This window comes from Bos indicus x Bos taurus, chromosome 10, assembly GCF_003369695.1.
Source record: "Bos indicus x Bos taurus breed Angus x Brahman F1 hybrid chromosome 10, Bos_hybrid_MaternalHap_v2.0, whole genome shotgun sequence".
Taxonomy (NCBI): Eukaryota; Metazoa; Chordata; class Mammalia; order Artiodactyla; family Bovidae; genus Bos; species Bos indicus x Bos taurus.
The window spans coordinates 102,030,549-102,056,667 of record NC_040085.1 but is presented as its reverse complement, the minus strand read 5'-3'; the positions used below and the strand labels follow the sequence as shown (position 1 = coordinate 102,056,667).

Below are 26,119 nucleotides of genomic sequence, written 5' to 3'. Positions count from 1 at the left end.
GGGAGACCTCAGGGAAGGGGCGACCCCACCAGGGCTTTGCCGGGGAGGGTGGGGGCACGGAACACACGGAGGGGCTGGAGGAGACAGGAGCAGGGAGGAGGGCGCACCTCCGGAAGGCAACGCCAGAGGTGCATGAGAAAGAGCAGGCATCTCTCTCTTTTCCGTGGCGTCTTCCATCACTGGTATTCTTGTGTGCGTCCGGTTCTACACAACATGTTAGTCTGTGTGGAGCTTGGACGTGTGGGCACAGAAACAGCTTTCTCTGCCAGGGCAGAGGGCAGTGGTCAGGGCAGGACGGGCGAGGAAGAGAAGGGGCTGCCCTGAGCTGGGAGGCGGCATCGGTGGGCCCAGAGTGGGGGACAGACCGGCGGGCGTCTGCACAGGCCCTGCGTGCAGATGAGGGCGCCCTGGGGCTGCTGGAGGAGGGCTCCTGATGCTGCTGTTTGGAAAGTGGCAGCCTGGGGTCTCAACAGGCCGAGTCGGTCTCAGCTAATAGTCCCTGCAGGTGGTGGCTTTCCTGGTTCGGCCCAGGGCGGGGTCGGATCGAGCAGCCATCTGACTTCACACCCACAGACATGTCAGCCTCCACCCGCAGCCCTTGTCACACTTGCGGGCTTCAGAAGAACCGGCCGAGGGGCAGCGCCATTGCCCGCCTAGGGGCTGTGCACCTCTGCTTGGCCCGTCCTTGGGCTCAGCCAGCGCTTGGTCTGTGGACGTCAGACCTGAGGGCCGGTGTCCCGGGTGGGCCGGGGGGAGGAGTCCTCCGGGGGCGGGAGCCTTCCGGGGGCGGGAGTCCCCCAGGGGAGGTGTCCTCAGGGGGAGGGAGTCCTCCGGAGCGGGGAGCCCTCCAGGGGCGGGAGTCCTCCGGGGGCAGTGGGCCCGGCTGGCCTCAGGCCCCTCTTGGTGGTGACAGGTGTCCCCTCGGAGGCCCCACGTCCGTGACTCTCTTGTCCGTATCAGGGGCAGGAAGGACTGTCACCCGGCTGTTCCCACTTGGGCTGGGGCGGGCTCTGGGCCCTGGGTTTCCCAGACGGGCCCCTGTCAGGCTCCCTCGGGGGAGGTCGGCGTCCCAGCCGGAGCCCCGGCCCGCTGCAGGGCGTCTGGGGGGCCGTGACCCGGGATGCATCCGCCTGTGCTCTCGTTCTCACAGCGGAAGTCTACATCGGCATCGGGAAGCCCGCGGAGGCCACGGCCTGCACGCAGGAAGCTGCCAACCTCTTCCCCATGTCTCACAACGTCCTCTACATGCGCGGCCAGGTGGCGGAGCTGCGCGGGAACGTGGACGAGGCCCGGCGGTGGTACGAGGAGGCCTTGTCCATCAGCCCCACCCACGTGAAGAGCATGCAGCGGCTGGTGAGTCCGGGGGCACCCCTCCGAGGCAGCGGCAGCTCTGGACCCTCAGCCCGTGTGCCGGTTCCGGATGCACTTGCCGGCCGGGGGCTCCGGGTGCGCCTTCCCCGCGGTGGTCTGTGCAGGGGGAGCTCCCGGGAGCGGGCAGTGCACCGCCCGCCTGGGCGCCTGGGCCGACTGAGGGCAGAGTCTGGGTCAGAGGCCTCGGGCCAGCCGGCCAAGCCACCTTGTGGCTCCGGGCTCAGTGAACACGTTCTTGTAACCCTGGGCGCCGTCATTGTCCTCTTGGTCTCTGCGCTGTCGGTAGCAGCCCCCTTGGGGGGCCCACACCCCGGGGAGCCTGCAGGACGAGACTCTGAGCACTTTCCATTTTCGGGGGCCCCTTGGAGCCAAGAACGCAGCCTGTCCCCAAGGCCACTGGGTGGCAGGGACATCCGGTCAGAGGAGGGGGGACAGCCTCCCTGCACTGTGAGGACCCAGGGAAGTCACCCCAGCCTCCCGTAAAATGAAGACATTCAGCTTGCACCCAGAGAGGCCGTGAGGTTCTGTCTGGGGCTAAGAGGAGACGCTTTTGTAACTAATAAGTAAAATGTACTCCAGAGGGTCCCAAAGGCTCCATTCTCTCGCCGTTGCCCACAGTAACATCGCAAAATGGACAGAACTGAGCAGCATCTACTGGTTTTCAACAGAAGGTCGGGGCGCCCACCGTTAGGGACCATGCGACGTGTGTGCTTCTGAGTCAGCTCTGGGTTCCATTTCAGCCCCATCTGTGGTCCTGGGGCACCGTGGGCTGGCCACGCACCCCCAGGAGCCTTGGTGATTCTGTATCTTGACCCGCTCCGTACCCAGCTCACATGTGAGAACTCCTTGAAATGATCCACATGACGAGCCCAGCAGAGCCCCGGCACCCAGGAGGTGCTCATTCAACAGAAAACCGAAGACAGCCATTTTCAGTTTTAAAAATAAATTGGACCTTATAGTAATTATAGCTGTTGAGTTTTTTCAGCTTCCCTGTATGAGCCTTTCATAGCTCAATACAGCTTTATAAATAATCGTATGTATTATCCAAACATTCTTTTGTTTGATTAGAAGCATTACATGGCTTTTTATCTTTGTCTCACTATTTTAAAAGGAATTTGTAAAGAGCTTCTCAGGTCTCTCTGCCTTTGCTGAAGTATCACAGAAGAGGTATAATCAAGGCCATGTACCCAGCTTTTTATTAAAAAGAGGCAGCGTGTTTCTACCCTGGGGCCTATAAATTATTCAGAGAAGTATTTCTTGTTCATCCCCAAGGGGAACACATGAGACAAAAGATCAAATAGGAAAATCGCACCAGGAAAGTTTTCGGTTGCACCTTTGGAGCTTGGCAAGACACCTGAGCTCCCTGACAAATGCCAGGCGCTTTCCCTTCTGAAAGAAGCGGCCGCGGGCCCAGGCTAGGAGAGCTGGTAAGCGAGGGCTGGGTGATGAAGGAGCCTCGCCTGTTGGATCCAGAGCCACAGCTGAGCCTTCTCTGGCCCGCAGACATTAGCTACCTTAGGGGTCTCAGCAGTAGAAAACTGTAATAATAATAATAAACCCCTAAGATGTCTCAGTGGGCTTCCCTGGTGGCTCAGGGGTAAAGAATCCACGTGACAATGCAGCGGATATGAGTTCCATCCCTGGGTGCGGAAGGTCCCCTGGAGGAGGGGACGGCAGCCCACTCCAGTGCTCTTGCCTGGAGAATCCCATGGACAGTGGAGCCTGGTGGGCTACAGTCCGTGGGGTCACAGAGAGTCAGACCTGACCGGGCGACTAAGCACTGGCCGTTCAGGCCTGAAAAGATCAGGAAGAAGTGAAGACGAAGGGGCAGCAGGGAGACGAGGCTGTCTTTTCACCAGGTCACGCCCCAAGGAAGAGTCAGGGCTCTAGAGTTACATGGCAGAGGAGGCGGAAGCAGATGTGGGTGTCGGCACCCACCTGACTCTCGGGGAGCAGGCTGTGCAGTGATGGGAGGACCAGGGAGGCCTGCCTGGCCGGCCAGGCCAGGGGTCAGCAGTCAAGACTAGAAGGAGTTTGAAGAACCTGAGCAGCAAAGAGGACCTCCCCCAAAAGATCAAGGCAAGGGGTTCCAAAGGAAGGAACTGCCTGTAGGCCAACTGCAGCCCGTGGAAAAACCCAGAGGGAGGAAGCATCTGCACCAGCCCTAATGCTCGGAGAGAGAGGGGAGGGCAGAGGGGCTGTTGGAGGAGCTGTCTTGAGAGAAGGGAGCCATGTTCCACGTCACAGGTGGAGACCAGGGGCTGATGTTAAACCTGGAGAGTGGTACCCAGTCAGGGCCATGAGCTTGTTCCCCGAGGTGGGGACATTTGTTCCCTTTGAGAGTAGGTTAGTGGTGATGTGTGCCAGCCCCCTCCATCAGCCCAGCTCATAGGAGAGGCAGGACTGCAGAGAAATGCGAGCACAGTAATATTGTTAAAAAAGCATTAACGACTTGGAGGCAGATGGTTTTCATTAAAGCGTTAAATGCATTAAAGTTAACATAAGGTCAGACTTGACAACAGAAATGTACATGAAACTCCAACAAAAATTGACAGTTTTCTAATAGTTTCAGCCTTCAGAGATGCATTTAAATTCGTATACAGTGAGAAGAAAGAAGAGAAATCGTGTGTTTAATATTAATAATGAGTTAGCACAAGATAAGAGCTGAGTGTGGGCAGATAGTAAGGGAGCAGTGAGCTGATGGGCTGAGGAATTACAAAGTCATGCTGTTGACAAGGGAGGGATTCATAGAGTGATCAGACGTTTTCTCCAGAAAAATCTAAAGGCATATTTTCATATCATTTTTGCAAAAGTGTATAAATTTACATACATTTGCATGCTATGGTTAAAAAGCCTTTCACTCCCAAGACCCAAGATGAATTAATGAAACATGGAGCAACTGTTTCCATACCAGTAGTGCTGTGATCGGGAGTTGGGGGCAGAGCGGGGAACTGAGGGCAGAGGAACAGCCTCTGGGTGGCACCACCCAGGCCAAGGGTGGGCCGGGCTCAGAACCAGGGCCACGGTGACCAGAACAGGGCCAGGCTCCGCGAGCAGCGCCACGTGCCTGCCCTCCGATCATGTCAGCCTGGGCTCTCAAGGGCAGAATGTGAGATGAGGGGAGAGAGAGGAACAGAGCCTCTAAGGGAGAGGTAAGTGTGGAAGGAGGCCAGGAGGGTTGGGTGCAGGAGCTGGGGTTGGTAAGACCAGAGGAGAAATGTTGCTGAGAAATAGACTTATCCTGGAGCACATTACCAACGCGCTCAACTGGTCTAAAAAGGTGTGAAGTCAGAAGCAGATGGTGGGGCTCACCCAGGACATGCTGAGGGAGGCACGGCAGCGTGTGGGCGACGTGCCCATGCAGCTTTATGGAGGACACGAGCTGGAGAGGGACTGGACCCAGGGGCCCCTGCCCGCCCCCGGCCACAGAAAGGAAGAAGATGGAATAGTGCCCTGAGGGCGGGGCCTTCAACTGAGGCGGACAAAGATCTCAGAGCGGATGCTGAGCAGGAGAAAATAGAATGAAAGTTCTCAGGGCCATGCCCTTGTATGTCGAAGGTCTCTCAACAAGGCTGGATGCCTGTTCAGGGACAGAGGCCAGCTGTCCTTCAAAGGAGGGTAGTTGGGAGACCAGGGAGCTGGTAAATTTCTCCCGCTCTGCCGTGGGAAGTAGTGAGAAAGGCCCCGTGGTGGAGCTCCCAGAGAAGGGGAGGACAATGGGGAAAAGAGACCACTGGGGGCCAGGGGCCGGGCGATCCACCACGGGCACAGGGTGAAGGCCCGCCTGCCTGCCTTGGATGGACGGCCCCTTGATGGCGGGTTGCAGGGCAGAAAGGACCCATCAGTGAGGCGGGAAGGGATTCGTGCTCAGTGGAAAGACAGTTTGGGGATCACCATAATAAAGGGCCAGTCGAGTAACAGAACAAGCTTTTTGTTTGGGCATCAAGTGTCCAGAAGTGCTGGTTGACCTCTGTGGCTGGACTGAGGTGTGAGCTCCAGGCAAAGGTTCCAGGACGAGCTGTCCCTGAGGGTTTCCTCCATGATCTTACATTTTCTTTTTCTTTCTCCTTCTAAAAGTCTTTATTGAATTTGTTATAGTATTGCTTCTGCTTTATGTTTTTTGGGGGGTTTTGGCCCCAAGGCATTTGGGTGGGATCTTAGCCCCCCAAAGCTGGATTCAAACCCACATCCCCCACACTGGAAGGCCAAGTCCAACCACTGGAGGTCCAGGGAAGTCCCCTGTCTTGGGCTTTCTGAAACACCGGAAGTCTGCAGTGACGTCGAGCGTGAGAACTTTAGACGTGGGTCGCAGTTCTGTTTCAGGAGCACGTGAGTCGCAGAGGCTGGCAGAGAAGAGCCGTGCTGTTGGGAAAGTGGATTTTATTACGAAATACCCGGGGGCACGCCCTGTTGGCGGTGGGGCTGGAAGGAGGACGTGAAATGCGAGGCTCTGCATGGTTACTACAGCTTAAGTTGTTTTCACGGCTCTAAAGTTTGAGCCAGAAGCATCAAAACAAGGCTCACAACATCGCTCTGAAGTCGGAGCTTTCTTTTAACCATCTAGAAGCTTACAGGCTTGATTACTGAGGGGAAACGTTTCATCCTGTTATGCATGACGGGCCAGAAGGATGGCAGGGAGGGGTTGAATCCAGGGAAGGAGGTGAGCTCCGGCTTGCTTGAGGCAGGCAGCTTGTGCCACTAAATTACAAAACTCTGGTGTTTTTATTCCTCTCGCTCTTTTAAAGTGTCTGTCTGTTTCATGAGATTTGGGGGAAATTGCTTGCGTCTCATATTTCATTATTTAGAAGCATGTTTTCCAATGGATACCCCTGTTGGAGGAGAGAGGCAGCAGGAAGCTGGTGAATTTTTCAGGGTGATTCCAGAGATGGTCCTGCTGGCTCAGATGGTAAAGAATCTGCCTGCAATGCAGAAGACCCAGGTTGGATCCCTGGCTGGGGAAGATCCCCTGGAGAAGGGAATGACAACCCACTCCAGTATTCTTGCCTGGAGAATTCCATGGACAGAGGAGCCTGGTGGGCTATAGTCCGAGGGGTCGCAAAGAGTAGGACATGACTGAGCGATTAACACTTTCACTTTCACCAGAGATGGCAGCTGTCTGTGGATCTAATTTATCCATCAGTTTAGCAAGGGGGACCCGGGGCCCAGGGCACAGACAGACAGGGCAGAGCTACGCATCTTTGCCTTGGAGAAACCAGTCTTAGAGAAGGGAACTCTGATCCTGTTACTCTAGATGAGACCCAGGGACAATTAAGGTAATGGAGCAGAGTGGAGATGTCCTTCCCCTTGCGAACGCTCATCCTCAGAAACTGATCTCTTTCATCCAAAGTATCAGTTTCTCTCCTCGCACGGGAGGCGTGATTGGGAGGGAACAGAACTCTACCGCGGTCTAGTGAGAAGGCTGTCTCATCTATTCATCGTATTTCATTTACTTTCAGGATTTTAAAACTGCTTTTAAACATAAGGAGGACGATTGTTTGCTTTAAAGAAAGACTAATGAAATATTTAGAGGGCCACCCTTTCTGCACGCCTGTGTGCTGTTGATAGCCCTCTGAAAAGCGTACAGGCCTTCGTTTCTCTGCTGTCGTTCTTGGCTGTTTATCTGGGGCTCAGACTGACAGAGAGGAGGGTGCAGGGCTTCCTACCAGCTGCTGGTTCTCCAGCCAGCTCCGCTGCTGCCCTTTCATGGTACACACTGCCTCTTAGCAACTCTGACAGCTTCAGGCCCTTCCGAGAACTGGGAATCCTTGGCATGAACATAACCTTCACCTCTGAAAAGAAATTTAAAACCTCATCCTCCATGTCTGATGTTTATTCTTGCAAGATGTGGTGAAATCGAGAATTTCGTTTTTACTGACGGGAAAGACACTGCGCTTGCTGACCTGCCCCAGGTCACATTTCAAGTTAGGAGCAGAGCCAGGACTGGAAGGTCAAGTCTGTTAAGGGTCTGGAGCTTAAACAGTAGGACAGTGCAGCGGTCAAGGGCATGGCGCCAGGGCCAGCCCGCCTGGATCCCTGCTTTATCACTTCCCGACTGTGTGGCCAAGTCCCTTAGTCTTCCTGGGCCTCCATTCTCTCAGCTGTGGAATGGGGATAATAACAGTGACCGCTCAGTGGTATGGTTTTGCGGGTTGAGTCCCGCAGGCTCTCTAAGCACTTTCAGGTCACCTGCCCGTGAAGGAGGCCCCTCTGTGTCTATTTGAGGGGAGTTCTTTTCCGGAGGAGCTGACCTCGGGAGTGGCTTTCCCCCTGACCGAATTTCAGCAACCAGAGGAGCCGTAGTAAGAACATATCATGGCACATGCTTGGCCAGAAGCATGGTGCTTTCCTTTTCAAGTATTACTTTCTGACTGTGGCTTTTGAGCCTGTCGCCCTGGTCATGACGTCTGAAAGGCGTCAGGAAACAGCGGAGGCCTCCCCTGGCCTGACCTGTCTCAGGCAGAGACAGAAGGCGTCACCTCTGCCCGGGCTCAGGGGTGGCCATGCCGGGCCAGACCGGACTGCTGTGGACGATGGCCCGTGGCCCCTGGCCTGGGGCAGAGGCTGCACGGGCAGGAGGGACGGAGCCTCTCACGGAGCCGACTTGGGAGTCACTGCCCAGGGGAGCCTTTCTTGGCCCCCGCCCACCCACCCTGGCGGGAGGTGTCGGCCCCTGGACCTCGCTCCTTGGAAGCACTGGGGGAACCGACACGGAGCTGTCTGCTCCCTGGGGGAGGCATCCCGCCTGGCAGCGCAGTGGCCGCGTAGACTGGGAGGTGACCGCCGGCTTGGGGGTTGGGGGGAGAGGTGACCGTGCCCTTCACAGCTGCCACCGCTCCCCTTGTGAGTGAAGGCCCGGCCCAAAGCCTAGGGGCCCATTACCTTGACTAGACTCAGCAGAGCCCGTGGGAACAGGCTAGTCTCGTCGGCGAGGTTCACCGGCTCTCCGTCGCCTCGGCCTTGGCTCAGTTACAGTCGGCTACAAGGACAGGAAGTGACGTAGGGGGCACCGTGGAGGCCTAGGCGGGGCTGAGTAACCGGACTTCCGGGCGGTGGGTTTCGGGACGGTCTCAGGAGGATGTGCCGGGCTCCCGGGCGGGGCTCCAGGTGGGCCGGCCTGGCGGGGACCCTCGGACCTGCTCCGGGGACTGAATGCGAGAGAAGGCTGCGGGGCAGCCCTCTGCTCGAGGGCTGGGAGGGCGCAGCGACAGCCCCTCTCACGCTCAGACTCTGTCCTGTCGTCTCCAGACACTCCTCTGTGCCAGACCTTGAACCCGAATGGGGGGCGTGGTGGCCGGGACCACAGACAGCCACAGCTCAGGACTGGAGTCGCGTGGCCTCGGCCCCCAGGAGCAGCGTCGGGGTGAGAGGCCCGGCCGAGGGGAGGCGTCTGCCGGGGCCTCGGGGTCTCAGTCCAGTCGGGACGCGGCCCCGCGAACACGCCCACAGACAAGAGGCCTAGTTCCCGACCAGAGATCAGAACGGCAGCTCACAGAGAGTCCACCCGTTCTTGGTCGGAGCCCTGTGCGCTCTCCCTGTTCCCGGCCAAGCTCCATACCAGGCCCCAAGGCCTGACCCAGACACGGGTGCTGGGAGGCTCAGGTGGTCCCCGGGGCGGCGGCGGGGGCGCGGAGGCAGCTGGTTGGCACGGCGGCACCAATGGGCTGCGCTGATTCAGGCAGCACCTCTCCTGCCACGGAGCTTCTTCAGGGGCCGCTTCTCACCCACCTTCTTCCCCCGAGACCAGGGCCTCCCGGGGAACGCCCCCTGGAGACAGCCCAGCCCAGCGAGGGACAGCCTCCCGTGCGCCCCGCGAGTGTCCCTAAGCATCGTTTCCTGTCTGAAAAGAGCGACACTCAGACCCCACCGCCCCGGGCCGGGTGAACTCTCCTGCGGGGTTTCTGTGGGTCACCCCTCTGTCCTCTCTCCCCAAGGACACTTCCTGGTCCCTTGATGGTGACTCAGCCCTTCCTACTGGCTCCCCCATGGACCGTGGGCCTGGTGTCCTGTCGGGGCGAGACCACCTCTGCTCTTGGTCCCAGACTGAGGGAGATTCTTCTTTCACCCCCGACCCCCACCCCAAACCCAGTTGGAAGCAGCTTCCTTATTTCCACAGCAGCACGGTATCTTCTTCGCCCTCACAGCTCGCTTAGAGGGCGGCGCCTCTGGGGAAGGGACGGGGAGACCACGTTGCCCCAACTGGGTTTGCAGAGTGCCTGCTTTGGGGCTTCCCAGGCGGTGCTGGTGGTAAAGAACCCTCCTGCCAGTGCTGGAGCCGTAAGAGACGTGGGTTCAATCCCTGGGTGGGGAAGATCCCCTGGAGGAGGGAATGGCCACCCACTGCAGTTTTCTTGCCTGGAGAATCCCATGGACAGAGAAGCCTGGCAGGCTACAGTCCATGGGGTCGCAGAGTCAGACACGACTGAGCGCCCTAGCACGCACCCGTCTCTGGGTGGGAGGCGACAGCAGTGGCAGAAACAGAGAGCGGGTCTGCTGAAGCGGGTTGTGGGGGGTGGAACCCAGGGGCGGCACGTGTGAGTGGGTGGGGAGGGTGCTGGAAATGACCTAGGGGGAAAAGCAGGCACTCGAACGGTTTTTATGGCACCAGCTGCATCTTCACTCCTTTTGGAGCTGCGTCCTTTAGCTGAGAGCATTTTCAGCTCACTGGGCATGCGTGTCCTCCGTGGAGCGAAAGGCGTGTTCCCCAGGACTCTGGAACTTCTGCTGGGCGACTGCACGACCCCTGTGTGGCTTGTGGCCTTGTTCTCGCCGCCCACCCTGCCCGCCCCACCCCGCAGGCATCCTCCCAGCCCCAACGGCCTCATTGGGTGAAGACGTAGTCTCTGCAGACATTTTCTGCTTGATTATTGGGTCCTTCCTCCCACTGCAGCATTTTCTGAGTGCTGGCCAGGGCTCCGTGGCTTCGGGCCACCCCTGATTTCACTGAGGACTGAAGTCACAGGCCCAGAAGCAGCGCAGACCCGGCACAGGCTCTGAAATGCAAGCCACGTCACCAGGCGTTCCTTTGCAGCAAGTTAAGGGAACAAAAAGAAAGAGTTCTGCATTTCTTTCTGTTTTCTGTGCTGTGCTCTTGTTGTTCAGTCGCTCAGTCGTGTCCGACTCTTTGCAACCCATGGACTGCAGCACGCCAGGCCTCCCTGTCCATCACCAACTCCCGGATTCACTCAAAGTCATGTCCATTGAGTCGGTGATGCCATCCAACCGTCTCATCCTCTCTCATCCCCTTCTCTTCCTGCCCTCAATCTTTCCCAGCATCAGGGTCTTTTGTTTATTTCTATTTTCTGCTTTGTACTCTTAGATGACTAATTAATTATAGGCAGTGTGGTTCAGTGTCTCATTAGTAATGATGATCTAAAATTATTTAAAATCTGACGTACCCTCCCAAACCACTTATTCTTAGAAATTCTGCCCCAGTCTTCCAGGACGATTTGCCATCTCGCTTGCACCGCCTTCCTGCCTTGCCACGGCTCTTGCTCTCTAGCTTGGATCTGCCTCACCGCGGCTCTTGCTCCCTAGCTTGGGTTAGGAATTTGGTCCGGAGTTGTTTCCTTTACCACGGTCGTCCTGTGTTCTAGATGCCAGTCCCTAATTAATTCCCTCCTTGTTTCAGGCCTCCCTGGATCTCAGCCCTGCTGTTTCCCTGGCTTCCTGAGCATCTTCCCCCACAGTGCCTGACTCTGAACTCAGCCGGAGGGTGTGGCGAGGCGGCCCCCGTCTCCTCCTGGGGGCATTGGGGCTGGCAGCCCCAGCCTGTCTGACACTTAAATTGCCCCCATCTTCTGCTGCTGGTCTCAGAGAGGCCCCTCACTAGTGTTTCTGGACGTTCCCTCTGGGCCGTGTCTTCCCTCGTGTGGTCCGGACCTTCTGACAGTCTGAACTTCAAACCCTTTAGCCCAAAGGCCTAGGGGGGACCTCCCACTAGAAGTTCCCTCAAGGTCTGCTTCTGGTTCTTCCTCACCAATACCAAGGATGAGGGACCAGAGTGGATGGGTGGCAGACGAAAGCCTTTGGACCTGGAGCTCCCCAGAGGGTGGAGGGCACTCCGGGGTTTAGAGCGCCCGTGGGATTCCCTCATCTGAGCAGCTCCTTTTACAGAGAGGGGCGCGGAGGCAGCGGGGGCACAGCGCTGAGTGGCAGCCCCCACCCCCAGGAATCCTGACTCCATCTCTTCTGAAGGTTTCGCGCCCGCAGTGCTAGTGGTAAAGGACCCGCCTGCCAGTGCAGCAGACACAAGAGATGCGGGTTCAATCCCTGGTGGGGAAGATGCCCTGGAGGAGGGCATGGCCACCCACTCCAGTATTCTCGCCTAGAGAATCCCAGGGACAGAGGAGCCTGGCGGGCTACAGTCCTGGGGTCACAAAGAGCGAGACACGACTGAGCAACTGAGCACTTTCCTTCTCTGTTAAATGGGATACTAGCACTCGCCTTCCTGAGCTGCGGCGGGGGTGAAATGGATCAGCTTTCTAACCTCCTGCACGGTGACCCTGGCCCCAGAGAACTCAGCCCCTTGTTCTGGTGGGAGGAGAGGAGTTTCTCACCATCTTTTAGGGGTTGAAGGGCGTGACCCTGTCTTCACATCAAGCAGCATCTGCTGTAGCTGTCTCCTTCCTCTTTTGCTCCCACCTGGGGTGAAGCCTCCGCCTCTTCTCCTGCCTCTCACCTCGCCCAGGGATGTCTCCCTACTCACAGCTGCCGGAGCCCTGGAAATGCCTAGATCCATGCGCTTCAGCGCTGGTTTGGGAGTCTGGGCGTGTGCAGGAACGTCTCTGGGTCCGTCTGGGGTCCGTCTTTGGCAACCCTTCTGTTGCCAAGGGGGTCGGGTGGGGGTGAGGGATTTTTAGTCCAGGCTTTCGTCAGCCACCCATCCACTCTGGTGGACACTGATATCCTTGATGTTGGTGAAGAAAACCCAGAAGCAGGACCTGGGGGAAACTTCTAGCAGGATGTCCTCCCTAGGTCTTTAGGCTCATTGCTTAGAAGGAAGGGATGCCACATGCACCAGTGATGAAACGCCAAGGATCGCCGGGTTTCCAACCTTGGGCTCTGGGAAGGTGGAGACTGGGAGCCTGCTCAGAGGCCGGGCACCGCAGACCCCTGCTCTTACAGACCTGCTGACCAGGGAGCTGTGCAGGCGCACAGGGGCTCCGGGCTGAGCGCTGGGTGAGGAGGCTGCCAGGGGCCTCCCGAGGCTTCAGCAGCCTGCTCGGGAGAGGCTGGGACCCAAGTCTGAGGGCGCCCCCCACCCAGCTAGCCATCAGGTGTGGGCTTCAGGCTTCAGGAAGCTCCGGGAGCTCTTCTGCTCCACAGCCCCCCTGGCTCGGTTCCTGGGACCCCAGACCCATCGCCCGAGCCCCAGTTCCTCGCCCCGATCACTCCTGCCGGCCGCTGGCGGTCACCAGGCCCCCTCTCCTCCCGTCCGCACCCTCCCTCCCCTTCCTCAGCGGCTTGGTGTTTACAGAACACCTGTCTCTCAAGGTACACCTCTGCAGGTATGGTTTCCTCCCAAGCCTTTCGGAATGTCCCCGAGTCATCCGGAAGGCCTGTGGCCCCTGTGCGTGTCGGCGCTGCCTCTAACCGCGCCTAGACCCCTGCTGTCTGACAGTGGACGTGGCCTTGGCTCTCAGGAGAAACGCACTCCGTCCCTTCTCCGTGTCTCCAGGAGACCAGAGTCTCTTGCCAGGCGTCAGCCTCCCCGGGGAGGGCGGGTGACCCAAGATAATGATCAGAGGGTCTGTTTCTGCAAGGAAGCTTGGACACACAGGCCCCGAGCCTGGGGCCTGGCCTTGCCAGGAGGTCCGTCTTGAAGAGACCCATGATTGAAATGCCAACTGACGTCCTTCCAGACGAAGCAGAAACTGCCTGCCTGGCCCCACGGGGGAGCCTGTGGGTACCAGGCTGTGTCCTTCCTCATAAACAGAAGCATGAAGCAGGCCTATGGCAGAAAGCAAGCCTCCCCTTAGGGACCAGAGTCCCCGCAGGTTCCCTCTGATGCCCCATATTGGGGCCACAGGCATCCGGACAGAGGCAGGAGGCTGCAACCACAGTGCCAGCAAGCCGTCCTCGCGGGGATCTCTCAGAACAAACCAGAAGCACAACCTGCTTCTTCCTGAGGACAGACACGCGTTTTTTCCAGGCCTGTCAAAGCCAGGCAGGCCAGTGGGGTTATAATTGGCTCTCTAATCAGAGCTCCCACACGCTGCTAGATCTCTCTACCTGCCGCTGGGGTCTCACCCAGAGGGATGGATCAGCCTCTGCCTCTGGGACGGTTGACGCTAGAAACCCCGTTCCTCCTGCTGACTCTGCCCCTGCCCCCAGCGCCCACCATGGCTGCAGAGGGGGGCGTCCCAGCTCACAGGGACTGCTGGCTTTAGGGGGCCAGGCCCAGAAGGCCGGGTGCCCAGGGAGCCTTGGCTGAAGGGGAGGAGACAGAGGCATGGGGGCGTTCCGAGGGCATTTCACTGATACCCTCAGCTTGCCCAGGGCTTCCCCAGCGGCTCAGCAGTAAAGAACCCGCCTGCAGTAGGAGGCACAAGTTCGATCCCCAGGTCAGGAAGATCCCCTGGAGGAGGGCATGGCAACCGCTCCAGTGTTCTGGCCTGAGGGATTTATGGTCCATGGGGTCACAAAGAGTCGGACACGACTGAGTGACTTAGCGTAAGCTTTGTGGAGTCACATCGCCTGATGAGGGGAGAAGACAGGCCGCTTCTCCCCTTCCGCCCTCAGCCCTGGAGAGAGGAGCATCCTGGGGCTGACCTGCCCCGGCCACGCAGAGACATCCCGTGAAATCGGCCCCAGAGGGGACGTTCATACCACGGAAGGTGGTGAACGCTATGAACAGGGCATTTTCCTTCTGGAGGCCAGTCTGCTGCACACCGTGGCCTGGGGTCAGACGGCTTAGGAGGGAGGGAGGCAGGGGACAGGGGAGCAGGGGGCATCCGCGAGGCAGAGCTCCAGGGGGTGGGCGGCCGTACTAGGGGAGTGACGTGGCGGGGTCACCTGGCCCCTCTGTGTGGAGACAGCCAGCAGGGGAGGCTCAGGGGGACATGCAGCACCATCCGGAGCTTGGGGGCAGGAGCCGAGGTGGTTGGCAGCGCTCACCCTTTAGAGCCAAGAAGACCCACGTTTGCGTTCTAGCTCTGCCGTCCACTGGCCACTCCTGCGACCCTGGATGGCAGTGTGGCCTCTGTCCTGCAGACATGAGACTCCCATTCTCACGAGGCCGCCAGGGGAGCTCCCGCCTGGCGGCTGTTAGGATTCTGTCCCTTCCTTTGGCTCCAGGAAGCGGCTACAAGAACCGTGCAGCGTGCCCAGGCCCCCGGGGCCTGGCAAGGTGGATGTTGGGTGTCCCGGGGCCCCGCCCTCTGGGAGACGGGGAGGGCTCCCTTCTCAGCAAAGCCCCCCAGACAGCGAGCAGGGGTCCTCGAGTGGCTACGGGGGCTGAGAGCAGACCCCCGCTCCTTGGGCAGTGCCGCTGAGGGTAGGTCCCCCTGCTTTCGAGTGGCCGCCTCCGGGACCAGTGAGTCTTGCCTTCCCTGAGTCCACGTGCACGTCCCATGGCCTGACCACAGGTGCCGTTTGCAGAGGCTGCCCCTGACCCCTCTGACTGCCTCCCTCCATCCAGGTGACCCGTCCACCCTCGGTGTCCACTGGGGAGTTCCCCACAGGGGCTTGTGGCCTGCAGACTTCAAGGTGCTGGCATCGAAGTCCATGGAAGGGCAGGTAGCCAGCACCTCAGCTCAGCCCCGAGGGCCTCTCTGCAGGGGACGGCCACGTCCCTGCCCTTCCCACGGGAATGGGGAGTGTTGAGGAAGTGACGCTGCTGGCTCTTCTTTGGGGCGGTCAGCGTGAGGGCTCGGCCATGTGGGGAGAGGAGGCCAGGCCGTCCGTTCCGCGGGCTCTGCAGCCCCGAGGATCCAGGGGCAGCTGCTCCACGTCCAGTGCCAAGCTAGCCCCGAGGGCAGGGCAGCGTCCCCACATCCCAGCAAACGGGCAGCGGGACTTCCCCCGCAGACCCCCGCCCCGCAGCCCCGGAGCCCCCACCCGCCTTCCTGCCTGGACTCTGTGTGCTGACTCCTCCTGTTATTTGTGGAAAAAGAATTTTCCAGGGTTTATCAGTTCCTGTCCTCCCTTCGTCAGAAAGTGTCTTATCGTTCCTGTCTGTTCCTGTGTAAAAGTGGAAAAATAGTTCATGCCCAGCCCTTGGCAGGGATGCAGCAGCCACTGGCCAAGATGACCGCGTCCCCCTACAGGTAGGGAATAGCCACCCTCCGGGGGGTCCTCAGCCAGCGGCCCTGCAGGACTGCCGGGAAATCCCCGGGCCCTGTGGTGTCCGTCGTGAGACTCCGACAGAGCCTGCCAGGCCCAACCTGGAGGCCCACACGCCCCCACTGCGCCCTCCCTGCCCCGCTGCTCCCAGACGTGCATGCAAGGCGCCCGCCCTCCTCGGGGAGCAGGTGACGCACATGCCCAGCGTCCACCCAGCACCGACGTGTCCTGACTGCCTTTCGGACAAGCAGCATTTACCGAGCGCCCACTGGGTTCCAGGGCACACAGGTCCCAGGGGACTGAGACGGGCATCCTCAGGGTCTCCCAGACTCAGAGAGAGACCCCCTCTCTCTCCCACCCACGCTGGGCCTTGCAGTGGAAGGGGCCACACCTCTGGGGCCGCTCTCCCGTTTGTGTCTATCTTACTGCTGGAGGGCCCCCCACTGACGAGAGCCTCTCCCCAGGAGGCCCCCCCACAGGCAGCCCTTCCCAGCCCCCTTCCTGGCCCTCCGTGGACACTCTGCCCTGCTGACGGCAAGAAGAGGCCTCCCTGCCGTGTTTTCTGCTTGTTTCTCCAATTAAAGTTTAAGCCCTGAAAGAATAGATATGTACCAGGTATGTAGCTCAGTTCAGTCAGTTCAGTCGCTCAGTCGTGTCCGACTCTTTGCAACCCCATGGACTGCAGCACGCTAAGCCTCCCTATCCATCACCAACTCACAGAGTTCACCAAACTCATGTCCATCCAGTTGGTGATGCCATCCAGCCATCTCATCCTCTGTCGTCCCCTTCTCCTCCTGCCCTCAATCTTTCCCAGCACCAGGGTCTTTTCAAATGAGTCAGTTCTTCCCATCAGGTGGCCAAAGTATTGGAGCTTCAGCTTCAGCATCAGTCCTTCCAATGAACACCCAGAACTGGTCTCCTTTAGGATGGACTGGTTGGATCTCCTTGCAGTCCAAGGGACTCTCAAAAGTCTTCTCTAACACCACAGTTCAAAAGCATCAATTCTTCAGCACTCAGCCTTCTTCACAGTCCAACTCTCACATCCATACATGACCACTGGAAAAACCATAGCCTTGACTAGATGGACCTTTGTTGTCAAAGTAATGTCTCTGCTTTTTAATATGCTGTCTAGGTTGGTCATAGCTTTTCTTCCAAAGAGCAAGCATCTTTGAATTTCATGGCTGCAGTCACCATCTGCAGTGATTTTGGAGCCCAAGAAAAGAAAATCTGTCACTGTTTCCATTGTTTCCCCATCTATTTGCCATGAAGTTTTGGGACCAGATGCCATGATCTTCATTTTTTGAATGTTGAGTTTTAAGCCAACTTTTTCACTCTCCTCTTTCACTTTCATCAAGAGGCTCTTTAGTTCTTCTTCACTGGTATGTAGCTGATGCTCCAAAAAATACTTGTTGGGTGGAAAATTTGACCAAATCCTCGAATTTTCATCTGGAGATCACCTCCTCCACCCCTTCATTTTCTAGGTCCTTCTCTCTAGCCTCTGCCTAAGCTGGACAGTTGGTGGTGGATGGCAGAGCTGTCCTGAGAGGACCTGCTCTCCACCACTGTGACGCTTCCCGGCCCAGGGGAGGCCAGGACTCTTTGCTGGAAATAACAGGACAGGCTTTGTTTTCATTGTCTTGGTGATAAATGTTCAGACCCAAATGTAGTGATGCTTCAAAGGTGCGACCCCCCCACCCCTGTCTGAGGACAGGTTGAGACGGGGCCTGACGGGGGTGTCAGTGTTGTTGGGAGGGGGTCCTGGCCTGGGACCACGGGATGGGGCTAGGGTCTCTAGGGCCCGCTCCGTCGGCTTCTCCCAGGAAGCCTGTCAGCTTAGCAGTGCAGTGTGTGTGTGTTGGTCGCCATGTCCAACTCTTTGCGACCCCATGGGCTGTAGCCTGCCAGGCTCCTCTGTCCATGGGATTCTCCATTTCCTCCTCCAGGGGATCTTCCTGATCCAGGGATTGAACCTGGGTCTCCTGCATCACAGGCAGGTTCTTTACCAGCTGAGCCACCAGGGCAGCCCAAGCAATGTGGTAGTCCCGTGTGAACTGTTTTCCTGACCACAGAGAACCTCCAGTCCGCTGGCTGGACTGTGGGGCCATGTCTCCCCCACCATCCCCACCCCACCAGCTGCTGGGGGGAGCCAGGTGGCTTCCTGGGCTGCTGTGCCCCCTGGGGGTCCCCGGGCCTGGGGTGCGGGGGAGGGGAGAGGCCTGGCCTGGAGTGGACCCCAGGGGGGCAGGGCACCATCTTCCCAAACACACGCGGGGCGGCGCCTCCCTCAGGGGGTGATTAGCACTGACTTTCCACTGCGGGCACCTCGTGGGGAAGCGCTGACTTCCAGGCCGCCCCATGCTGTTGCTCCTTCTGACTCGTTGTTGGGGAAGGCCGATAAAAATAAAGAAATAAGTCAACCTGGGAGATGTTTAAATAAGTCATCGGGAGTCTCTTGGCCATTACAGTGGAAAAGTGCGAGCGTGGGGAGCTGGTGGGGGCACTGAGGTCCTTCCGGGCACCGTGGTGCTCTCCTGAGGGCTGGCGGAGACTCAGGTCCTTCTTGGTGGCAACAACAGGGCACTTGTTTGCAATGGCAGATGGAGGGCAACGAGTCTGGAGATGGGCTGGAATGTTACCGAGAGCTTTCTTGGGCCTCAGAGTGAGGAGAATACCCAGCATCGCCACGTCTTCGGAGCTGCACAGGCTGCCCCGAGCTGCCTTCTCGAGGATGTCCCTTGATAGCGCGTGGGGCTGGCTCGATCTGACATTTCTTTAATTAGGTCAGTGCGTCACGCTGAGCTTTTGCGATGTTGATGCTGGTGTTTCTGAGCATGAGCTCATTGAATTTATGAGTCCTTGTCTCAGGCTGCAGCTGAAATCGCCTGCCTGGACCCAGGATTTCCCATCACCTGGCCATCCCGGCCTCTGGGGGGCCCACCGTCCTCTGGGGGTCCTGCCACCCTCTGAGGGTCCCTCCCAGCTTCTGAGGGTCCCGCCATCCTCTGGGGGTCCCGCCGGCTCCAGTGTAGGACACCCAGACCTTGGGACGCAGATAGTAATTCAAGTCCTGGGGCTCCGGGTGGAGGCTGCATTGGGTGTAAAGAGACGCAGCAGCCGCCTCTCTCTGGTTGTCAGGGAGGAAGCCGCTGCCTCCGCATCTTCCTAGTCGAAGTCAGAGAGGCGCTCAGACCTCCTGACGGAGAGGTGGCGTCCCGTCTCCATCGCTCTGGAAACTCCGCACTACGAAGGGCGAGTGCACAGAGCTCGGGACAGCCGGGTTGCAGCGGGGGCTGGCAAGGGCTGCGGACGCCAGTGCGGCGTTTTCTTCGGACAAAGCTTACGGGTGGGAGGGTTGTTGAGAGGTTGGCCCCGGTGGTGCCAGGGTTACGTCGCAGGGAAGGGGGCTGGGCCCCCCGCCCCCGGCCCACCTCCCTCCTCTCCGTCGTCCCCATATCCATCTCTCCATCCATCCAGCAGACGCTCACCGAGGCCCTCGGGGGTGCTGGGCCGCCCCGGGCGCCGCACACGCAGAGGCGAATCGGAGGCTCCCTCATCTGACCGGGCGGCGGCCGAGAGGGCGCAGGGGCGGCAGGGGCGGGTCATCGGCCGCGGGCCTCCAGGAGCCCCTGCCCCGTGGTCGCTCAGAATCACGGCGTTGACCACGGGACGGTTCAGCGAAGGCTACCGTCACTGAGCCCTCCCAGGCCTCACACGGGCCTCGCTGCTCTCCCGTGTCTCAGTCCTTGTTCGCATGATGCAGGCAGAGCCCCTGGGACCCGCGCAAGCTGCCCGAGTCCGTGGTGGAGCTGGGCTCGTGGGCATGCGGGGAGCCAGGGGCCCGTGCTCCGACCTGCCTCCACCCCCTCGGGCTCCACACACTCTGCTGCCCCTGGTGGGTCCCCCCAGCTCGGGAGCCCCCAGCAGCGGTGCCATAGGGCGGGTGTCCCGACAGCCAGTGAACCCCCAAGCGAAGCGCTGGCTTGGCACTTGGGCAGAGACCCGCGGTGACGTCTAAAATCTCCAAGAGGCAGGACTTCTTCCCTGGGGGGCCCGTAGTTAAGACTGCTTGCGATGCAGGGGGCACCGTTGCGATCCCTGGTCGCTGGACGGAAATCCCACAGACCACACGGTGCAGCCCAAAAAAAAGGAAAATAAATACATTAAAAAAAAAAAAAAGATCTCCAAGGGGCTTTTGTCCTGGGCGTGGACAGAGGGGCTCCCCACAGCCAGGGCCCCTGCATGGCGCCCCCGCAAGCAGCCAGGGGCTCCGTCCCTGGGCAGCAGTCTCCACACACATGTAAAAACGTGAGTGAGGAAGACACTGATTATCCTCAAACCCGCCAAGTCCCTTTTGTCTCCTTTGAAAGAACAGGTTTAATTTAATCCCTCACTTCCAGTGTGGTGCCTCACCAAGGTCTTCTTTGTACCAAACACCTGATTATAATAATTGCAAGCTTAGCAAGCTGTGTTCATTTGCGCCTGAAGAGAGGGACTGAGAGTCGCCTCCTCGAGGGCTCCTGTCTGCTCGGGAGGCCGGCCCCAGCGGGCCCTCATCTCCGGTGACCCTGGAATCGGCAGGGGCTGGCAGAGGCGCAGGCCGTTTGCACGTCTTCCCTCAGAGGAGGAGCGGGGGCCCAGCGTCGGGGCCGCAGCAACCACATCTCAGGTCCGCCGCTCAGCCCAGCAGAGGCGTCTCGGGCAGGAGCCAGCCTTGTGGCCCCGGCGTGCAGACAGTAGAGGTGAAGTGCAGTCTGGCCGGCGGCTGAGGCAGACCCCAGTGCCGGGCGCACAGCTTGGTCACGCTGGGGTTGTCACCGGGTCCCCGGCTTTGAGAGCAGGACAGCTTCTTGCCCACATCCGTGTCCACAGTGCACGGCTGGGGTGTGCGCTTTTGTGCCTTTGATGGGGGGAGGGTGCTTGCTTGCTAAGGTAATGAACTATGTCAGTCATCAAATTCTCTGTCTCCTGCCCGGCTGAATGCCACTGGGTGAGTCAGTCAGTTCAGTTGCTCAGTCGTGTCTGACTCTTTGTGACCCCATGGACCACAGCACGCCAGGCCTCCCTGTCCATCACCAACTCCTGGAGTTTACTCAAACTCATGTCCATTGAGTCACTGATGCCATCCAACCGTCTCATCCTCTGTCATCCCCTTCTCCTCCCACCTTCACTCTTTCCCAGCATCAGGGTCTTTTCAAATGAGTCCGTTCTTTGCATTAGGTGGCCAAAGTATTGGGAGCTTCAGCTTTAGCATCAGTCCTTCCAATGAACCCCCAGGACTGATTTCCTTTAGGATTGATTGGTTGGATCTCCTTGCAGTCCAAGGGACTCTCAAGAGTCTTCTCCAACACCACAGTTCAAAAAGCATCAATTCTTTGGTGCTCAGCTAGCTTTATGGTCCAACTCTCACATCCATACATGACTACTGGAGAAACCATAGCTTTGACTAGACAGACCTTTGTTGGCAAAGTAATGTCTCTGCTTTTTAATATGCTGCTGGGTAGAGCTGCCTAAGGGCTTCCCAGGCAGTGCCAGTGGTAAAGAACCCACCTGCCAGTGCAGAAGACATGAGAGACGTGGGTTCGATCCCTGGATCAGAAAGATTCCCTGGAGAAGGGCCTGGCAATCCATTGCAGTACCCTTGCCTGGAGAATCCCGTGGACAGAGGAGCCTGGCAGGCTACAGTCCATGGGGTTGCAAAGAGTCAGACAGGACTGAAGTGACTTAGCACACACACACACATGCACAGTGCTGCCTAAGGGGTTGGTGTGGCCTGGACTTTGGGATTGTCAGGGCTTCAGGCAGATGGACTAGAGCTCCAGAAAGGGGCAGACAAGACTGACCAAGGTTGGGGAGGTGGAGGAGGGGTGGGTGCTGCGTCCTGCAGAAATACCTGGGCTGAGGGATCGGCCTGGATGAGCCAAGAGGCCTGTTCTGGGAGAAAGGGCCTGGCTGGGGGTGAGCACAGCGGATTGCCAGCCTCAGGGGGTGAGGCCTTGATCTTCGGAGAAGAGAGAAAGCGGGACCTGAAGAATGAAGGGGGCTTCAGGGACAGGAGCGCATGGAAGTCCCTCATGACACAGAGGGGCTCCAGAGGCGCTTCAGTCCTGATGGCCAGGCGTGTCCAGGTGCCAGCCCAGCTCTGGCCACCCTGCCAGCAATGCTGGCCCCTAGCACTGACTCAGCCCCCGGCCGGAGCTTGCTCTGGTTGCCCTCACTCTGCCTGATTTCTGAGCCACCCTTGGCTCACTCGGGGACTGGGGAGAGGCCGATGTTTCATTCCCTCGCCGAGCGTGAGCTGGCAGCCCCTGGCAAGTCTGTGATGCCTCCCCAAGCTGCCCTGGCTTTAGGAATTAATTCCACTAAACAGATTGCTCAGGAAGCTTCAAGGTCATCTGGAAATGGGAGCCTGTTCTTACGTTCAAAATATAAGTCCAGGGATGGGCTAGAAATTCCCACGCCGGTAAGAACTCTTGAGAATCACAAGGCCCTTAGCTGGCCAGCCCTAAGGACAGTGGGTCGGATTAGCCCACAGCTGGTTCCTGCAGGCATTTTGGGAGGGGTGCCCTTGTCCCTGCCCTGTGCCCCTGGAGCCTCCAAGGTCCAGCAGCTGCCACTTTCGAAACAAAATTACCAGCCAGTGGACCGGTGTCCTTGTCCCCACTCCTGTAGGGCGGGGTCAGGGCAGTGCTGTTGGAGCACTCACCTCTAGGCCCTGCTGGACCAAGGTCCCGGTGCTCCTGAGTCTCATCTCACAGGTCTGCTTTCTGACTAACAGGACCCCCAGTCCTTCAGCGTCTGCAGCCACCCTGAGCCTCAAGGTGACCGCCGGCCTGTGGCCCCCAGAGAGAGGCAAGGAGCGCCCCAGTCCTTGAGCGAATATGCAGGGTGCTTCCGAACAGCAGAGAAAGGGGAGAAAGGCTGTGCCCTCGAGGGGAGCCACCCCATCACAGATGCGGGAAGGAGGGGCTGGGAGGGACCCACAGCACAGTGGGCGCCCTTCTGCTCAGTTGGAGCTGGGCTGGTGCCCGGGGGCCGGTCTCTCACAGTGCCAGCGGCAGCAGCGAGCACTGAGAAGCTGCCAGCTCCACCCTCCTGGGCCCTGTGACCTCGGGCGAGACACTAGGCCTTTCTGAGCCTGTCTGCTGTGCTGTGCTGTGCTCGGCTGCTCAGTCATGTCCGACCCCATGGACGTAGCCCACCAGGCTCCTCAGGGGATTCTCCAGGCAAGAATACTGGAGTTGGTAGCCTTTCCCTTCTCCAGTGGTCTTCCCAACCCAGGGCTCAAACCCAGGTCTCCCACATTGCAGGCAGACTCTTTACTGTCTGAGCCCCCAGGGAGGCCCCTGTGGCGTCATTAGATGTGACGACGTTACTAAGAAGGCAAACACATGCTACTCTCCTTGGAGTTTTCCCCTCCGAGAGGGGACCTGACCCTGGGCTTACTGTCCTCTGCCCCGGGAGGGCAGCCTCCCTCCACCTGAGCCCTCCTGCCCCTCCTCCTCAGCCAGGAACCTGCCCCGCCAGGACCGAGGCGCGCTCGTTGCTGAGGCCATGGGTGTCCCGGCCGTCACCCTCTGACCACAGGCTCCCGGGCCAGCCTCACTGCCCCGAGTCGGGTGCTCAGAGGTGCCGACGGCTCTGGGCCGTCAGGGTGCTCTCTGGTCCTGAGAACTACCCAGGCACAGCCCTCGGGGCCTGGGGGCTGCCTGCCGAGGGCGCCCCTACCCGCTCCAGGAGCTCATCTCAGAGGCCGGAGCCCCCTGGAGTGTGGGCTCAGGGCGCCGGTGGCTGTGGCTCGGGCCGCAGCGGACCCTCGGGCAGCACAGCCCGGCTCTGCCCTTGGCCCCTGGCGAGGCGCAGCCTCGAGGAAACCGGGCGGCCGCAGCCCCGCCACACGCGAGGCACGGAGAGAACGCGCAGGGCTGAGGTCTGCAGGCCCGGAGGCCAGGCCGCGTTCCGGGCAGGAAGACGAGGCTTTGTCAGGCTTCTCCCTGCTCTGAGAGCGGTCGTGCGCGCACAGCCAGAGGGACTCACAAAGTGACCCTGAAGCTCGTCTGACCAGTGCAGGCCAAGACGGCCCGCGACACGCTGCAAGCGAGAGCGGCGAGGAGAGGCTCCGCTCCCGTTCAGCCCCGACGGGAAACGAGGCAACGCAGGGGTGGGGGCGGGTGGTTCAGTCGCTCGAGACTGGGAAGCCTGGGTGTCTCCCCGTGAGAGGGTCCTTGAGTAACTGAGTGTCTGTCGGATGAAATCCAGACACACCAGTTGTGGAGACGCACCACCTGGAAACACGATGAGGGTGGAATACTTGGGGACCAACGCGCGCAGTCACTAAAACTGAAGTGACAGCTGTGCGGGCGCCGAGCACGGAGGGGACCGTGAGATCAGGGTGCGGCCAGGGTGGGGGCTGTGAGCAACTGACATTTCTGTTCTGTTTGTTGTGACTTTTCTTGAGGTTAAAGAAAAGTAAAAGATGGCAAACAGCCCTCTGCGGGCGGGTGTCAGCAGACAGACCGTGGCGGCCCACGCGGTGCAGTCCTGGGTGGACCTTTGGAAATGGCTGAATGCCGGGGACTTCGCACGGTTCATGGTTTGAGTGATCCTTCTGACTCCCGCCCTGAGCGCAGGAAGAACTTGAACTTCCACTGTGCCCGGCCTGGTGGAGACACCTGCCTGCCTCCGAGGAACGTGCCGAAGCTCAGGGACAGCTCGGAGTCCAGAGCGTCGTCTCTCTGACTGACTGTCTGTCTGTCTGTCTGCCTCTGCAGGCCCTGATCCTCCACCAGCTGGGCCGCTACAGTCTGGCCGAGAAGATCCTGCGGGACGCGGTGCAGGTGAACTCCACGGCCCACGAGGTCTGGAACGGCCTGGGCGAGGTCCTGCAGGCTCAGGGCAACGACGCGGCAGCCACCGAGTGCTTCCTGACGGCCCTGGAGCTGGAGGCCAGCAGCCCCGCCGTGCCCTTCACCGTCATCCCGCGCGCGCTCTGAGCCGCCCCGCCCCGCCCCGCCCTTCCCCGACATCCCCGCCCTCCCGCGCCGTGCCCTTCCCGTCATCCCCCGCGCCCTCTGCGCGGCCCCGCCCACCATCATCCCGCGCGCGCTCTGAGCCGCCCCGCCCCGCCCTTCCCGTCATCCCTCGCCCCGCGCCTTTCCCGTCATCCCCCGCGCGCCCTGAGCGGCCCTGGCCTCCCGCCGCTCGGGCACACGGCCGCGTGCTGCGCGAGGCCCCGGAAGTGTGCAACCGACCGCGTGGACTCACCCAGCCGACCCCCAGTCACCGCCCTCAACGTGCATTTCTGTTGCTGTTCCCGCCAGCCCGATGATAGTTCTCGAATCTACTGACGTGGTTCAAAATGGATTACGTGCCATATTTTGTCAGTTGACATCTGAGTTTTAAGTAACATGAGAATGGAATTAATCCGCAAATGTAGAAGAATGTATTCAAAGTTAAAATTCAGTGGCAGAGCAGATTATTTTTATCAGAGCTGTAAAGAAAACTATTCGCTCCCCCCCATCACCACTCCTGCTGTATCCTTGGCCCAGAAACCAAATGTGAATTTTCTGTTCCCACCTCAGTAACTAGTCCAAGCCAGGACACCAGCTGACAATTTCTTGGTTTTGTTGTCAATAATTGTACCATGTGATAAATTACTGTCCTCACTTAGAACAAAGCCTGAGTCCAAGAATATTTATATTTTGCCAATATATGCCTGTTACAAGAGAAGGAAATATGAGTTATTTAAGTTTAACTTTTTTATGTGAATTCAGAGTTTATTTATCGATGGAAATATGTACAAAGAAGCTTCAAATGGAATATTTACCGACATTCCTTATACATTACAGACACTTGGCTAAATGGAAAGATGATGTTAATAATAAAATGATTTTTAAATGGACCCACAGCTTGTGTTTCTCATGAAAACCCACAGACCACAGAGAGCCTAATACTCAGTTCATAGAATAGGGAGCTTTTGGTGCCTGGGGGCTTCCCTGGACTCCTCAGCCCTTGGAATGAGGAGGTCCGGCCCTGATGTTAGTGGGGCAATTCTTTCCCGTGTTGCCTGAAATTGGAGCTTGTGACTCAGGCCTAGCCAGTCAACATCTAGCTGTTCCCTCCAACAGACGATCAGGAGTGAGCATGTGACCTGAAGTGGTCCAGTTAGGATGGGAGCTGCAAGGAAAGGCTGTTCTTCTCTCACACCTGAACCTGAGTTGTGAGGCTAGAATGGCAGCAGCCCTCTTGCCACCATGAAGAGAGGTGTATGAGGGGGTTGGAGCCAAATGTGAAGCTCTACCCAACAGATTGGACAGTAAAGACTAGACACCAAGAACCAGAGAGAAGTTGAGCAGGCCTCCCTAATCCCCCAGAGCTGGTTGGCTGAGCATCAGTGTGGTGGCCCCGCATTGCTGGGAGCACCCTGAAGCCTTGAGAGCCCCTGCCTAAGCTGGGCATGACTTCCCTG

The 26,119-nt window shown here is 58.8% G+C and overlaps 1 protein-coding gene across 5 annotated transcripts in view; it reads left to right on the top strand.

Moving 5' to 3' along the window:
• The window catches only part of TTC7B (tetratricopeptide repeat domain 7B), a 275,364-nt gene extending 249,812 nt beyond the window's left edge, over nucleotides 1–25,552 (top strand). For 2 of the 5 annotated variants that reach the window (XM_027552728.1, XM_027552726.1), the window contains one exon: nucleotides 24,423–25,552. In XM_027552728.1, coding sequence (XP_027408529.1) covers nucleotides 24,423–24,979 — 557 coding nt within the window. In that variant the 3' untranslated portion in view covers nucleotides 24,980–25,552. Of the gene's footprint in view, nucleotides 1–1,150; nucleotides 1,354–24,422 lie in introns of all 5 variants that reach the window. The other 3 variants (XM_027552730.1, XM_027552725.1, XM_027552729.1) reach the window with 3 other exon arrangements.
• Nucleotides 25,553–26,119: the final 567 nt, after the last annotated feature.